General features: G+C 46.0%; 1 protein-coding gene across 3 annotated transcripts in view; it reads right to left on the reverse strand.

Annotated features, from left to right (window-relative positions):
• The window catches only part of FSD1L (fibronectin type III and SPRY domain containing 1 like), a 405,036-nt gene that overhangs the window by 137,590 nt on the left and 250,251 nt on the right, over window positions 1-17,195 (reverse strand). For all 3 annotated transcript variants that reach the window (XM_085641301.1, XM_085641300.1, XM_085641302.1), the window contains exon 7: window positions 1,835-2,044. In XM_085641301.1, the coding sequence (XP_085497427.1) occupies window positions 1,835-2,044 (210 nt within the window). The remainder of the gene's footprint in view (window positions 1-1,834; window positions 2,045-17,195) is intronic.

Here is a 17,195-nt window from a genome sequence, read left to right on the forward strand (position 1 = left end):
AGGACAAAAATAAAATGATAAAACATTTTTATTATCAGCAGGATGTCACCCATACTGATGCTGCAGCATCAGGGAAGGGGTGTTGGGCACTGCCAAGTGTGCATGACTGTTTGGCCAGTCATCTGAGGCCGACCAAACCATCATGCACACTTAGTATTTCTCCACCCGAGCTGTGTTGTACAGCTGAGTGAATAAACCAACACAAGCTCCCGGTCTATGCCTGAGCGCCGAACTGAGGCGCTCAGACCAATACCAGCACTGCTCACATGCTAGCAATAGCATTCCCAGCTTGAGAGCAGTGCTGGGATTGGGAGCTGGGAAGCTGCGCAGTGTGCAGCAGTTCCTAGACGAGACACGAGGATCGGAAGCACGAAGACTGGTGTCAGAGCAGGTAAGTGCCATTTTCTTCATTTAAAATTCTGGGGTTTTTTTTGGTTTATGTTCGCTTTCCCCCTGGCCCACCACTTCGCAGTACGGATGGAAGCAACTGATAAGGACACCACACCAATTGTTGTGTTTCACATATTATCAATGATGTCATAGAAGATGTCATGAGTGATGCAATATGTGGGGTAATTAGCAGTGCATGGCACGAGTTATAGTTACCTTAGGGCACGAGTTATAGTTACTGGAGTTAACTATAACTGCCTAATTTGTATGGTTTTGTGTGTGTACTATCTGAGCCTAACTATACTGTCCCTGTAACCTTTGGTTTTTTTCAGTGAATTTCTATTTTTTTAAAGCTATTTCCTAACTATAATGTCCCTGTAACCTGGGTGTATGAGGGTGCGCTTGAGGGAGTGTGTGAGCGGTTGTGTGGGTGTGTACGTGGGTGTATGTGTGTGTGGTGGATGTGTGACTGGCTGTGTGGGTCTGTGAGTGGTTGTGGGAGTGGCTGTGTGGGTGAGAGGAGGAGTATGCGTGGTTGTGTGCGAGAGCTGTGTTGGTCTGAGTGGTTTTGAGGTTGTGTGGGTGAGTGAGTGGTTATGTGGGTGTGTAAGTGTATTAGTGAGTATGAGTAGGCGTGTGGGTCTGTGAGTGAGTATTTTTTTAAAAAAGAATTTGGGGTCTGGATCCACCTAAATCAGTTAGGATCCTCGCGTGGAAAAGAAAAAGGTTTTTGGACAATGTATTGCCCATGAGGGTTCCCTCCCAGACCCTCCATTAGTCCCATGAGGTCGGGGTACCTCTACCCTGACCCCTTCCATCATTATTTTATTTTCCCTGCTGGGAACCGAGTCTCCAGGAAAAAAATGGTGGCTGCTACTTCTCTCAGGTTGCGGAGAACCAATCACAGCATTGCTGTTAGTGCACGGATCAGCAAATCCGCAGAGGATCCATGTCCCTAATATAAATTGGTTTTCGGTTACTATCCCTAAAACTACTGAACGGATTTACACCAAATCACAAAAAGCCTGCTTTCTAGACCAAGAGCTAGTTTTCTGCAAAATGTGGTGTAATTCCGTCCAGCAGTTTGTGCAGTAGTCATTTTCAAAATTCCAATGGGATTTAGCATGGGAAAAATGCGTTATATAAATAATATTACGTAATCACCGAGTATAAAACCCATGAGGCATGTGGGACTCACATTAAATCAAGCTTTTGAAGTTTCCTGACTTAAGTTATTTGGGCCCCGTAAAGCACTGTTTTGTATCAGTGAGCATCACCAAGTGCTCAGAGCTGTGCTTCTTTCATTTCACGTTCTGTTATGCATTGAAGTTCCTGACCTTGACTAAACAAATACAACCCCAAATATACACATCCAGATGAAACATCATATGCAGTGTTTTAAATGGGTGCAGAAACAGGGGGGCATATTTTATTAAAATGTTACCAGATAACGTGTATTCGGTTTCTTTTATGTAGTCGATAACATCCCAGCATCTTTCGTCCTTTATTCTCGGCAGCCCGTCAAAATGTGTTTTCCTGTATTCAAGTACATAGTGATCAATTTTGTTATCTTCCTCTGGCATTCTCCATGCCACGGTGATGCAGTTGTCTGCCACCAGGCAGTCTGCTGGATCGATCTCCGGGGCTTTGGGTACTATGACAGAGGGAGAGAAAAGAAACAAAACAGATGATTTAGCATACAGATTTTTTAATATTGTTAAGTTTGCAATTTCTCTACATGGCAAACTTTTTACTTATTTCAGCATTCAGAATCTTTTTTTTTTTTTTTTTTTTACACACAAGGCCTAGCTCAAAACACAATAAATGTACACTTTGTCTGGACAGCTCAAGTAAGGGCTGTGAAAAGGTTTGTCTTTCACAGTGTACAAAATGAACAAATGAACAAACAGTTAGTACATCAAGGGGATCGGGTTGCAAGGATACAATATACTGAAAGATAGAAGAGTTTGCTTCAGTGCAATACCTTGCTAACCCAGAAAACCACCTAAAATATGGATAGACGCACCAAACATTAACCCTTATAATACATTGATACTAACTTGGTCATTCATCAATTGCATCAATCAAGTGAGCTCCTTTTATGCCCTCCTACAAAATTGATGTCAAAAACTTGCATAAAGCTTAATTTTCCCACAACTGAATTTCTTCTGATTATTAAAAGTACTAGACAAGCGAGGCCTACGAATGGCTAACACTAAACCAGAATGATTCACACCTCAGCTATCAACAAATCAAATTACATGGATCAATCACCAACAACCGCCTTTCCTTCAAGACGCAAACTGAACCGGGTCTTCTGCAACACAATCAAACGACATCGATAAAAAGGATTGGCTGGTTTTCCAGGTTAACTCCGACATAGATGTCTAGATTGTAGCTTTCCTGTCTCAAACGTAATAAAATTAAGATTCTCGATCTCAGAAGTTAAACATTGAACCTCTTTTGCTGAAGACCAGTTTCTCAAAGTTAACAGCCAATCTCAGTGGACGATGCTTACAATCTAGGTCTGATCAGTGACACTAACCTATCTTTCAAACCTCCATTTTAAGCTGATTTAAAACTGCTCACGTTGAACTGTGCGGGTTTACAATTCAATTTATTTTATTATGTTTTGGCACTCCAAAGAGGGCCACATAATCAAAATACACAAATGCAAATACATATTCCCAAAGTACAGAATGACAATTACAACACTCTCCACTGAACAAGACAATTTACAAAACAAGACCTCCATATTTCATCAATAAATAACTAAAAAACCTTTAAAAAAGTTAAAAATATTGAAGCAAAACATTTCATTTGGAGGAGTATATAAAGCCTGCAAAAAAGAGTTCATATCAAGAATACCCAATTGCAAACATATTGGTCTTAACCACTTTAAGCGAAGTGGACGCAATACAGAACATATAAACAATACACGAGTTCGATCCTGTGCAGACATATTACATAAGTTGCATAAGGGAGAGGACCCATACCATTTTGCCAAAAGAGTATTAAGTGGCAATAGGTCCTGCCTCAAGAGGAACCAAAATCTCCGAACACCATGAGGTAAATTCCAGATGACATAAGGTTGGGCAAGCTTCCTTGAGTATGTATTAATCAGAAGAGCACCTCCCTTCTTATCTATCATGGACTTTTTGTCCAACGTAAAACAAAGAGTCCAGGAAGCCTGTTTCAGAAGAGATTTTAGCTGGGAAGGAGAAATAGTAAAAATAGTACTCTCATCTAACTCGAGAAGTGCCACAGCCTTTCTGAAGTTCTTAACAATTTGGGAGTACTCTCTAAAACTTCCCGGGTTTACAAGAATTGGCTCAATTTTCAGAGTGACTAATGCTATGCACTGAAAAAGGTAGTTCTGAATAGATTAAAATTACTACATAGCCATATATCCCAATCTGCCAAGGAAACAGTTCTTGGGCCTATGCCTCACTGAGTCTTTGTCCTGAAAGCGGGGCACTGCGTAGAGAAGAATGACGTGGGCTACGTAAAATACACATAGCCATGTCCTGGGATCTACTGTTGGAGTGTTTTAAAGCCCTAGGCACAGATGTACCCCACCCACAGGAGGATGAAACACAGGGAGCCACACCTAAGAATTAGTATTATCCCAAGGTGCATGCAGAACCGTGCACGCAGAACCATGCACTCAACCTGCAACACTGCTGGGCTGTGAGATAGCATATATGTCTATATGTCTGCCCATCTCTCCAACACTTTGCATCATAGATACTATTCCAGGCCAATCATTCTATCCCCACGATGGGGGCTGGGCAAGATCCTCCATTTGATCCCTTTTGTAATTGGTCATAAATGGGACTGCACCCGTTGGATGGGGGGGGCTTATTTTTTAATTGTTAATGCTGCAAAGACTCAGATTTACATAATACCAGATTTATACATAATCGCACTATTTTCTGGCATCTCTTGCACAGGTCTAATGTTGAAAGAGGAGGTATGCAAATGTTTGTTCCTGAAGTTGCAATGCTTTTAGTTATTGCAAGCACTAAAGCAATGTACCTGATGCCTTAACCTGGCGACTGACTGTACTTACATATGAACTTCTATGGATGCATAATGTCTTAAATGCTACTTTAAAAATGTTAATTAAATCTTTAAAAAAAAGAAAAATGAGTCCGGTGGAAAAATATCCATGTTTGAAATGCAAGTCTGGTAAAGTTGGCCAATTGGTCACTTTCAAATAGAAAAAAAGGTGTTGGAAAGCTAGTTGAAAGCAGGCACCAGCATGAACAGACAAACATGAGGCAGTTCTGCATTCAGAATTGAGTTATACACCATCGTGTCAATCCAAAACATACTTCCAAATGGAATATTATTAAGATTGAGAGCTGGACGGGGGGCGTGGCGGGCTGCGCAGCGGAATGGCCGCTTTCTGAGCACGCTCCGCCGGCCGGGAGAAAATCCTTAATAAATCCTACACTTTGGGGAGGTCTTGGTCCGCCGGAACCTGCTGTATCCTATGCTGGTGGGATCGAGGCCCCAGCGTCGCTTTCCCAGTGCTCTGCCGACGTGCCAGGGCTGAGATAATTGCCGAGCTGGGACCAGGCTGCGGCCCGGCGTCGTCGAGCGGGCGGAGAAAAAAAGCGAGCCTGTGGTCGCTGCCGCGGCGAGGGCCTGGTGCCGGAGTGCTGGGCTCCCGTGGCCTCTCCATGTCAGCGAGGGAGGAGGAGTGTCCTTGGCGGGTCGCCTGACTGTGCTGCGAACCGGAGGGCGGCGTCCATCCGAGGATTTGGGGTGCGAGGACCTGGGAGGTGAGATCGGTGACGCCCGCGGCTGCCGCGCTGCTCGGAGCCGCTCCGGCCTTGCTGGGGGCGCCACCGCAGCGGATCACTCCTGTGCGGTGGGGACAGCGGGGGGGCCAAAGAAGATCGAAAAGCTGCTGATGTGCCCCCCGCGCTGCTGTAGGGTACGAAGTTGAACATTGGGAGTGCCCTTGGGCCGCTTATGCAGGCTGACTCGCTGGCCCTGTGCAGCTGTGTGACGGTGTGGCTGGCCCCTGCTGCTGCCGGTGCATGTACCGCTCCAGAGGGAGCATTTGGAGGTGCTTACTATCCAGTGGTGTGGTGACATTTTGCGGATATCCAGACGTGGGCTTGATAGTGGTACCAGGGAAAAACACGGTTGTGGACGTTGCTGGCCACGTTGGGGAGCTGCTAACCGCCGCTGCTGGCCTCGCCATTGCCGAGTATGAAGAGCTGGTGGACTGGGAGAGCATCGCATTACCCTGGGAGTGGCGCTGCCCTGCAGGGGTCATGAGACTTTGCTGCGGAGGCCTGACTGTGCTTCCCTTGGCTGATTGATCCTGTAGGCGACCTGGCTGGCTCAGCGGTACGAAGTGGGAGCTGCGGTGGTTACAGACACTGCTGAAGCGGCTTGGGTGTAGCGGCGCGCTACAGTGACACAGGGGACGGGCATTTGTGTGCTACACCACCAGGGCGCTTCTGGGCTGGACCTCCTGACTGGGCCTGCGGCACAGAGACAACCATGGGCAAGCATGACGCCAAACAACCGAAGTTGAACTTCGACAACAAGCGCGCCTCCCGCCACACCGATGTGGAACATGAATCGCGGGCTGTGGGGTCCCAGGACCCGCAGGCGGAAGACCAGGGGGAAGACCTGAGATCCCTAATGTTAGAGATGAGATCCAGCCTGTGCACCATAGATTCCAAGCTGGACACCCTAACCGCACTCCGTTAAGTCGCAGGTGTCGACTCACGAGACTCGCCTGGATGCTCTGGAAGGCAGACACACGGAGTATCACAAATTCCAAGTTGAGACAAAGGAACAGCTACTCCACATGGATAATCTCCTGAGGGTCATCAGAGCTAAAAGCGAGGATTTAGAGGCGAGGTCACGACGCAGCAACCTTCGCATTACGGGGATTCCGGAGACGATGGCCATCTCTAAAATGGAGACCTACGTAACGGAGCTGCTGCACGAGCTGTTCGATCCTCACCTTTCCCCAGTCTTTGTGGTGAAACGAGCCCACAGGTCGCTGGGCCAGCGACCTCCTGTGGGTGCCCCGCCCAGACCCATCATAGCGAAGCTCCTAAATTATCAGGATAGGGACCTCGTCCTCAGGAAGGCAAGGGAGAAAGGCAATATCACACACAAAGGAAATACCATCTCCTTTTACCCGGATTTCACCCCGGCGGTGCAGGCGGCGAGACGTGAGTTTCTTCAAGCAAAGCGGATTCTCTTGCAATACGCTACTCGCTGCTGTACCCGGCGAAGCTAAAGGTGTCGGTTGATGGGCAGTCCCACTTTTTCACGGATGCGAAGTCCGCGCTAAAGTTTGCTAAACACGCCTGTGGGAAACAGAAGAAGGGGCATCGAGAGGTCGATGGGAGGGCGGACGCCAACCTGAATGACAATGACTAGCATGAACAAACCTTGACCCGCACTCTGGCCAATAGGCCTGTGCGGACGGGAGCCTTGCGCACTGGCGAGAGAGGAACTGCCAATTGTTTTACAGATCTGATCAGCACCATTTTAGATTATGCAGTGCATAGAAGGTTTTGTGTGGATAGACTCACCCGCAGTATTCCCGGCCACCTTGCATAAAGCAAGGAAGTACGCCAGTGTTGCCGCGCCCTCATGGGAAGGATCCCGATTGTTATGCTGTGGGTTGTATGTTTTGGTTACTTTATAGGGGGTTTGCTACAACCTGTTTGGGGGGTTGGAGTGGGTGGGGGGAAGGGGGTAGGGTCTATGTTATTGTTTAATGCCAGTATTGGAGGTACACTTTCGGCAAAACTATATTGCAGTTGGTCGAATTATCGCACAGTGGGTATAGGCGGAACGCTTGGAATAGAGAACCTAGCCTATGGCTGTTAGCCCTCTAAATTGCCTTACTTGGAATGTCCGTGGGCTTAATGATGGTAGGAAAGCAAGACTGGTCCACGCATATCTGGCACGTCACAATATAGACATATGCATATTGCAGGAGACGCAACTGAATGTGACACCTTCACAGAGACTCCGCCATAATCGATGGGGACATGTCGATTCTTCGGTATATTCTAACTATGCACAAGGGGTGGCTGTGCTGGTTAAGAAGGGGCTGGATTAGAGGGAGAGGTATACATAGGGCGACCCTGAGGCCAGTATGTTCTGGTGCAGGGTCTCCTATGTGGCACTCTTGTGACTATTGTGGCTATATATGGTCCCAATGTTGAGTCTCCGGATTTTTTCCACACCATCTGGTCCAAGATTAGGGCTGCTGGCTGTTCGACTGTGTTATGGGGTGGAGACTTTAATGCGGTCTTAGATGATACGCTAGATAGGAGGGGAACTGCCCGTGCCTTGCACCCGGTGGCTAGCGCCGCCCTGGGGGCGATAGTGGCCGATGGGGATCTTATTGACATATGGCGCGACAGACACCCCCAGCTGAGGGAGGGTACTTGCATTTCTGATCACCACAACTCATGGTCCCGGCAGGATTACTGGTTGGTATCCCGGGATGTCGCCACTTGGTCTGTAGATGTTGCGCACATGCCCAGCCCAGATCACTTTCGGATCACTCCCCGTGTGTGTTGCGATTGGCACTCCCCGGCGCGCCACAGAGGGGCTTTGCCTGGCGTCTTCCACCCCACGCTCTATTAGACGAAGCCTTTAAAGAAGAAATTAGGTCTGACATCATCGAATACTTTGATCTGAACACGGGCTCGGTTGATACAGAGGCCTCACTGTGGGAGGCTTTCAGTAGTAATTAGAGGTAAATGTATAGCTCGACAGGCGGGAGTCCTAAAGGCAATCAGGGGGACACTTGCCTCGTTGGAGACCAGCATCAAGGCGCTAGAAGACGAATTCTAAGCCACAGGGGACCAGACAATTACTGGCCTGCTTAAAGCTAAATTGTTGGACTATTCGGAGGAGGCGCAGAGGGAGGTCAAGTTCCTGGGGAAGTACGCAGAGGCCAGGAGGTATGGGGAAGGTGACAGACCAGGGCGTACGCTGGCAGGCATGGCAAGGGCACCCAGAGCTGCAATGTTTAATCACGAGATCCACACTGTGACTGGTGAGGTGCTTAGAGGCAGGGGGGAGATTGACAGCCTTCTCTGCCTTTTACACTAATCTATACAAGGCTACACTAGATGGTTGCCCTGAGGGTACGCAGTCATTTTTAGATTAAATCGCACTAGCCTGGTTCAACGATAATCATAGGAAATACATGGATCTTCCGTACACTGCTGCTGATGTTGCACAGGTTATAAAAAGCTTGCCCCTTGACAAGGCCCCTGGCCCCGACGGTCTGACCACAGCTTTTTACAACGCTTACATTGACGAATTGGCGCCAAGGCTGCTGGAGGTATATGGGGAAGCCCTGGAAACGGGAGTGCTACCCAATACCATGAGAGAAGCTATAATAATTACGCTACTAAAGCCAGGAAAACCAGACTCCCAGTTGGATTTGTACAGGCCACTTTCATTGATAAATGTAGATGTCAAAATATACGCGAAATTGATTGCAGCCACTGCTGCCCATGATTGCACTTCCTGACCAGTCGGGGTTCATTCCGGGGCGATCGACGTCACACAACCTACGAACAATTTTTTCAGTATTACATTACTTGCATCCCGACGTCCATGCTGCAGTGGTGTTCCTTGATGCTACAAAAGCCTTTGACACCCTGGAGTGGCCTTTTCTGTTCACAATCCTAGGTCGTATAGGGTTGAGCCCGCTTTTTATCAATAGTGTACGGCTACTCTACAGTTCCCCCAGCGCTCGGATCACGGTCAACGGGATGCTATCCGATCCACTCCCAATATCACGTGGTACAAGACAGGGGTGCCCTCTCTCTCCACTATTGTTCGCAATAGCAATGGAGCCACTCGCTGCGCGCATACGCCAGCATCACACGGCACGTGGAATAGGATTTAGTTCCAGAAGCATTTTGATATCGCTATATGTGGATGATGTAACTCTCTACCTTATTAACCCGAAAGAAAATCTGGACCCTGTTTTGAGGGAATTTATCCGATTCGGGGGACTGGCTGGGAGAACCATTAACTGGTCAAAGTCGGTGATCTTTCCCTTAACAGAAGGCACGCCTAGATCGGATTCCGAGTACCCGTTGAAGTGGGAGGCAGAAACAGTAAAATATTTGGGAATATGGATTAGTCGGGATGTGCAGGAAATTTGGAATCTAAATTACGGGAGAGCTATGACATGGTTGGAGGAGAAGGTTAAAATATGGACGAAGCTCCCCCTGTCCCTGACTGGTAGGCTGGCCTTAGCTAAAATGATTGTTCTACCCAAGTTTCTGTACTTGTTCACGAATGTTCCGATTCCTTTAACATCGCACTTCTTTAACACTCTAAGGTCACATCTTGTCACACTGGTGTGGGCGGGAGGACAGGCAAGAGTATCCTGGGATTTGCTAACACTCCCACTGCGTCAGGGAGGAATGGGTGCGCCAGATATGCGTTTATATGTGCTCAGCGCTCAGGCCCAGTACCTACACTTCAGGGTGCACCCAACACTGTTCCAGTCGCATGTGGCGGTAGAGCGCGACGCAATTGCGCCCACTTCGCTGAATGTGGCAAATTGCAAACCTGCTGGCCGCCCTAGGGTTGACATAGATACCACAGGCACGCCAAGATGGGCTTGGGAGGAGCTGCGCAAAAGAGCGGAGGTCCCGTTGCTGTATGCCCCATCGCTATCACTATCGCGGAATCCATTGCTACCATGTGTTATAGACGGAATTGATTGGACACTTGTGCAAAACTTGAGTCTTCACACTTTTGCTGACTTGTTCCCTAAAAATTCATTCAGACCCCCTCCCTCTGTGGAGGGAGACCGAGAGGTGTCTTTTTCTGAGCGATTCCTGTATCATAAACTCCGGGCGGCATGTAGAGCCCTTAGTGGGGACTTTCCAGCTGCCCCGCCGGTCCTGTCCGCCCTGGAAAACGTGGTCGGTTCTCCATCCCCCCGCAGGCTGGTAACGCGGATCTATAAGACCATGCAAGATTCGGCCCCGGTGGTCTGCCCCAAATCCCTGCAGTACTGGAATGATGAGCTGGCCACCCCGCTGACCGAGGACCAGTGGAGGTTCTGTTGCGGGCAGCTCACTGAGTTGTCGCCGAAATTACAGGTTAAGATTAATCCATTTCAAGTTTCCGCACAGATTTTATAGGACCCCTATAGGGCTACACAGGATGGGGATACGTGCGGACAGTGGTTGCTGGAGATGCGGCTTCTCCCCCGCCACGTTTTTGCACGTGGCATGGGAATGCCCAAAATTAACAGAATACTGGACAAAGATATTTACCTCAATTAATCAAATAATTGGAAGATCTGATTTGCCAACTCCCGCAGTGGGGCTCTTGGGTGTTGTTAAAGACACCCTGCCGAAAGCGCGTAAATTACATGCTCTGCTATTATGGTTTGCTAAAAGACAGGTGGCGGTGTGCTGGGGTGGGAGGAGGCTGCCATCGATTGAGGGCTGGCTTGCCGCGGTAACATTTGGGCACATTCAGCTATCTACTTTTTGGGAGCTCCAGGCCTCGTGACATTTGGGAGCCCTTTCTGCATTGGGCACAAAGTCAAAAGGACGCGGCTGCGTAAATGTGATGGGGCTCTCGCTTCGCGGTGTCACTGGGGGATGGGGGTGTTGGGAATCGGGCGAGACCCCTTGGTTCCTCACACACCTTAACAAATGATGCGCATGTATGTATAGGTGTAAATGAACAGATGATATAACTTCTGCAATCCTGTCGGACTGTCTTGTTGTAGAACTGCAGTTGAGGGAAGACGCACCATTGTTGGCCCTCGTAGGGTAAAATAAAGATGCAGGCTTCATAAAAGGGTTATGCAGATGGTACCCAGTTAAATGTGCGATTTGATGATGCATTCTTTATTCTCCATGTTTGTCCCACGTTAGAACATATGGCTGTGGGGGGATACACTGTCCAACTGGCTTGTTTCTGTTGTTGTAATGCGGTTTATGTTAACGAAAATGCCAATAAAAAAATAAAATAGAAAAAAAAAAAAGATTGAGAGCTGGACACTAAAAGTTGCAGGAGCCATGATAGGTATCCACTGCACCGATCAATTTGAGTAGCACCAAAATTGAGGATATCTAAACTTGAATTTAGGGAATATTTCTGGGTGAACCACGTACTTCTGAAGAAACATTAAAGTACAGCAAGCAACATTAAGTAGACAGTGAGTTGTTAAGAGTTCAGCAGAATGACATGAAAATAACCTTTGGGTACAAAAGGCATTCTCAGCAGTTGGTAATGCTGCACGAGCACTCTGAACTGTTTACTAGATGGATACATATTTGGGTGTAGTCCGAGACCATCTGGAAACGGTCAGTTGTGAAAGGGATGTATGTAATAGCTAATCTGCAGTAGTAGGAATCATGCAGAGCCTTGCGGGACACTGTACAATAATATTTCAGAGAAACCTTGAATATCCAAGGGAAACCTGTTGAGTTCTGTCGGATAGAAAAAGAGCCCTTCCAAAAATGCAGAACCATTCTTCCAATTTGGTCAGCAGAATAGTGTGTTTGAAGATGCCATGAACTGTCAAGAAACAAAGGCGAATCAAAGCAGCAGAGTGCAGAAGTTTTGATGAGAACATAGGTAATGATCTTGTTCGCGCTATATAAAACGTTATAAATAAATAAATGAGAACACAGTCCTCCAGGATTTGAGGTTCTGCCAAGGTTATTATTTTTTTTTTTTTAAGTGGGGTGACAAGTGAGATATTTGGTTAGGTAGGCACAATGCCCACGGTGGAAAGGTAAGTAATCAAGTTGCTCATGTCACTGTTGAGGAAGCAGAATTAGTTTAAGATGCAAGGCAAATTGACGGATTAGATGCTTTGATCAAAGAGGCTAACGTAGAGGTATTTTAGGGCTTCAAAAATAGTTCTCCCTTAGTCTTTTTAGTCATTAATGTAATTGCCCATGTACGTCTTTTATAGTTCTCCAATTAATAAAACTCTTCTGCTAATCTTGTAGGTCAGTGGCTCTTAACCTTTGGACTTCTGTGACCGCGACATAATCATTACTGGAATCTGAGGACCCCCACTGAAACATTATCGGAATCTGGGGACTGCCACTGATGCACTCCTGGAAGCCGCAGACCGTTCCTTAAGCAATTTGAATGATTTGAACATCAAAATAATACACAAAAATAGAGGAACAAGCATTCATCAAACAAAAACACCAATGCACACATGATTAAATATTTTATTTGAGTCACAAACTAATATTAAAATAACGACATTTTCACTTTAATGGGAAGGTTGTGCCTTTTCTAAATTCAACTGTGGCCACTCATAGTATTCAATATTCTGTTTGATGGATTTGCACTGCTTCATGCATCAATCTGAGCAACCAGCAACTAAATGTTCAGCCTTCAACTAAAAATAACTTCACATTTACTTAACGTGTTAATTGTACAACTTGCTTCTTTATTTACATACATTTTATTCATCTCTTAATATTTAGTGTTCTGAACAGTTGCGGACCTGCTGAGTAGGTGTCACGGACCACCGGTGGTCCCCAGACCACACCTTAAGAACCATTGTTGTAGGTAGTTTTGTCTGTTACAGACTGTCTCTTTAGTATAATCTGATCTTGGCTGAATCACTTGCTGGTGGCTTTGGTACCTTGTTGGCGTTTCCTCATCTTCTTTGCTGTCAGCTTGGCATTATCACATATGATAAGTGTGGGTTGATTTTGGATAAAATATTAAACCAGCCACTTTGGAAAGTTTGTAACATTACAACTCATTATTTGAGAAGTGTTTGTGAGGTCTACAGTGTGTAAATATTTGCTCAGTTTTAGCATTTGGGTGTGGTTGGTAAAACATAAAACATATTGTCTCACCATATTTGGGGGTGGAATTGAAGCACAAAAATGCATATGCCCTGGTTGGTGCTGTCTAGTCTGTCTTTTGCCTGGATTTGTATGCTCGCTCTTTAGGTCTTATTCACTCAGATTCTCTCTCTCATCTTTATATAGATACATGTTAATAAAACGAACTGCAAATGTGATTTTAGTATTGGTCAAGGTTACTAATCCAAAGAATAAAACACCTTTTTCCTTCACTAATAACCTTTGGCACCATTTTACATTACTACATGTAAGTTTACAAAGTGCTGGAAACGAACAAGATAGATCTGAGAATATTTTGTGCTGATTGGTCAGGGAGGAGCACTATTGTGGTGTTTGAAGACATGCATCACCCATTTAAACATCCATCAGGGTTTATGCTAGGAGGCATGGGGCATGTCCTGCTGACTAAGTGTGATATGGAAACAATTTGTTCACACCCCTTCACCCAGAGCCCACTGGCATAACTAAAGAGTATGTATGGAACACATACAGCCTGGCAGGGGTGACCCGGCTCAGGCATGCCAGAAGGCCATGCCAGGCACTCTCAACCTGCGGGGTGAGGCTGAAGGCATCGCACTGCCAAGTAGTCCTCATCACTGGTCGCCTGAGGAAACCGTTAATAGCAAGGGCTAAAGGCACCTCCAACATGCAGCCCTTCAGTGTTTGTAGGTAGTCTGTAAATGTGCAGAAAGTAATACGATAGCAGCGAAGCTCAAAAATGTACCTTGCATAGGGTTGCAAAATTAGTAGAGATGACAAACGGACCCAGGGTGTAACCAAAGGTCATTATCTAGCAGGGGATAACAAAATCAAAACACTAGAAAACCTTTGTTAGAGGTAAGATCACAACAAGTCACATGCTGGAAAGAAAGCTATGAAATCCTCTAAACAATGTCAGTGAAAGGGACACTATGTTACGATTTAAATGCTAAAAACGAATCCCTGAAAGTCCCCAGTTATCTCTAGCAACACAATCATAGCAAACCCATTGTAACAATGGATTATTCCGCTGCTGTAGCCTGATGCTCTTTTAATATTCTAATAACGTCTCATCCACGAGTGCATCTAGTCACGGATGGGGCTTCCTCCACACAGAAGTTGCCTGTAGGTCAATACCTGGCTGTCCGGGATACAGAATGTGCACACACATAACAGGTTGGACCTGGAATTACATGTGTGGTTATGTTTGCATTTCTTCATTGCAAGGTTATAAGACTGCACAGGATGCTAATGGGTTGAAACGCACCTCCTACATACTATACTCGATCTTCCCGCTCTACCTAGACTGAGCTCAATCCCTCCTGCATGGATATCTCTTCCCTAGACATTACTCTCTTGCCTTCCCACTTTATAGTGGTTAGCTTTCCCTAGATGGCTCTATAGGACTTCTTTGATAATATCTTATGCCTCATTGTGTACGTCAAAATCACAATGGCTACCAATGGTTTAATTACCTAGCATCAAAAACAATGTTACCATTAACTCAATACCACCACCGTGTTTATACCTATGTCCCTTACACCTATCACTTGCACCAAACCCTTCCTTTACCCGAACATGTTGCCTTTTCTCTTAACATTTCCTAAACCCTTCATCTGACCCTAATCCTAAACCCGTCCATTTCTGCTCTAATTATGCTAATCCTAAATCTATTAGCACCTAATGTGAGGGCGATTAATGTGATTAAGTGGTAATTGCGCTAATTTAGATCAACCAGAAGACAGACGGAATTAACTTGCATGTGGCGACGAGAGCGGATTTGAATGTATTAAACTGGTTTGAAACCATTCATAACCACTTACAGGGAAAGATTTTCATTCAGTTCAATTGAGTATCGTGTTTGAGAGTATGATGAAAGGAATAACAGTTATGCCGAAGAGCACACACTTTAGAAGGCACTGACCGATTAAAGCAAAGCTTATGAAACGGACTTCAATATGAACCACGGCTTATGTGCATTCTGGATAGCCGGTTTATAGAAGGGCCATTTGGAAAGCACCAAGTCTAAACATCTAAGGCTGCTTCAAGAAGCTTGATCACATAGGCACTGGATGTAGGGTTATTGGGGTGCCGCAGCTCCCCCAAAATAACTATACCTGGGTTCAGAATGTGAATGAGCAAAAGATGCCTTCAAATTATGTTTTTATTCAGTCACATGTGCAGTGTGTTCAAGGACAGAGGTCAAATGTCAGGCCGTCTCCTTACAAATTGCTGCTTATTCTTAACATGGAAATTAGGGTTTGCTTTTCTTTCTCGAACTGCAAGTAACAGCAACATTTAAATACATGTAAATGAACTGAACACATAATACAAACTCTATTAGCAGTTCGAAAAGAATAAATTAAGCTTATTTTTGGTAATTCTGAACTGTGATGGAAACCTACATTTTAATAGGTTCAAAACAAATCAAGACACTTGGTGATGTTTACATGATGAATATTTGCTCGATTTCAACACCTAGTTTAACCAGTAAAATTGTATATCTGTGTAGATGTAGCAGCCATTTAAATAGAAAACGTGCGGTCTGTAAACAGTGCGCTACCACACCATGCTTTAGTAATGTATCTGCGAGTATGTGCTTCAGAATGCACCAGCGGCTACCACCACACCTTTACCACTCTCCGGCTGAGTGGGCGTGGCTCATTTGCTACACTTGTTCTTTCAATGACGCTTGGATACATCACAATCCCTATGACTTCAGTGATGTAACACTGATAGCAGCACCCCACTCTGGAAAAATTGTTCCAGCACCACGGTTTGATGAAGTTGACAATCGCTCATCGCACGACTCCGCGCATTTTACGTACACAACAGGAGCAAGATTACTTGGAGAGTTAACCCCTTCAGCACAGCGCGGATTACCGCGCCATGCTGAAGTTACGTTGCGCGGGCGGGGCCGTGACGGAGCGGTTCAGTCATGCGCACAGCGCGACCGATGCGCATGACGGAACCGCTCCGTCATGCGCATCGAAAGGGTTAAGAGAACTGAGCACAGAAATGGATTTGAGGATCTAATTCTTGCGAACCAGTCAAACTTAAACTCTTAGGAAAACCTAGGTTACAAATAGCCGTTAATACTACAATACGAGATGAAAGGGATACTGAGCAGGGGATGTTTCACGACCATCAGGGTCTGTGATAGTGTTTCCAGATAACAGACTTGCATCAAATCTGCCTGCCAGTAACTAATCCAACAAGCATTTGCAATGCAACAGGTCTCGCCTTTGGGACCTTATAAGTGTTTAGCCATGCAACGGTTGGTGTTGTTGCACCAAGGATATTGTGCTACATAACTAAATACTTATAATGTCCCAAAAGCGAGACCTATTGGCTATGCCAATGCTCGTTTTAGGACTTGTGCCCTGACCATATGTACGTCTCCCCCAAATTGGGGGGAGCCTCTACGATTGATTTTGTTAAAGAATCTTGCTTCGGTGTTGTCCACGTGGCACAGTTACATAAGCTGGTCCTCCGTGCGCCCTTGTGAAGAACACTTGTACTGACTCTGTCCATTTTATATAGAGAAATAATCCACGCACTGGTCTGATAGTGAGAAGCTTGCACTGGTGCTGCCCATGTGCCACAGTGAAGGCGGCGTGGTCAGGGGATGTGGTCCCACGGCTAGATTGCTGACTTTGGAGCTGGGAAACCAAGGTTCGAGCCTCTGGGTCAAGTCCACATCCTGTGATTCTGGGCAAATCACTTAATCTCCCCGTGCCTACGAAACAAATTAATGTGTCCTTGTGTAACGTAACTGGTGCTCATGTAAAGCGCTCCAATACCTTCGGGTCGAGTTTGCGATGGCCATCTGACAATATGATAGATGCTTGCACTAGTGCTGCTCATGCGACACTGAAGGAAACATGCACGTGTCCTTCCCATGTGCCACTGTGAAATAAGTTTCCACTTGTG

Source organism: Triturus cristatus, chromosome 2_2, assembly GCF_964204655.1.
Source record: "Triturus cristatus chromosome 2_2, aTriCri1.1, whole genome shotgun sequence".
Classification (NCBI taxonomy): Eukaryota; Metazoa; Chordata; class Amphibia; order Caudata; family Salamandridae; genus Triturus; species Triturus cristatus.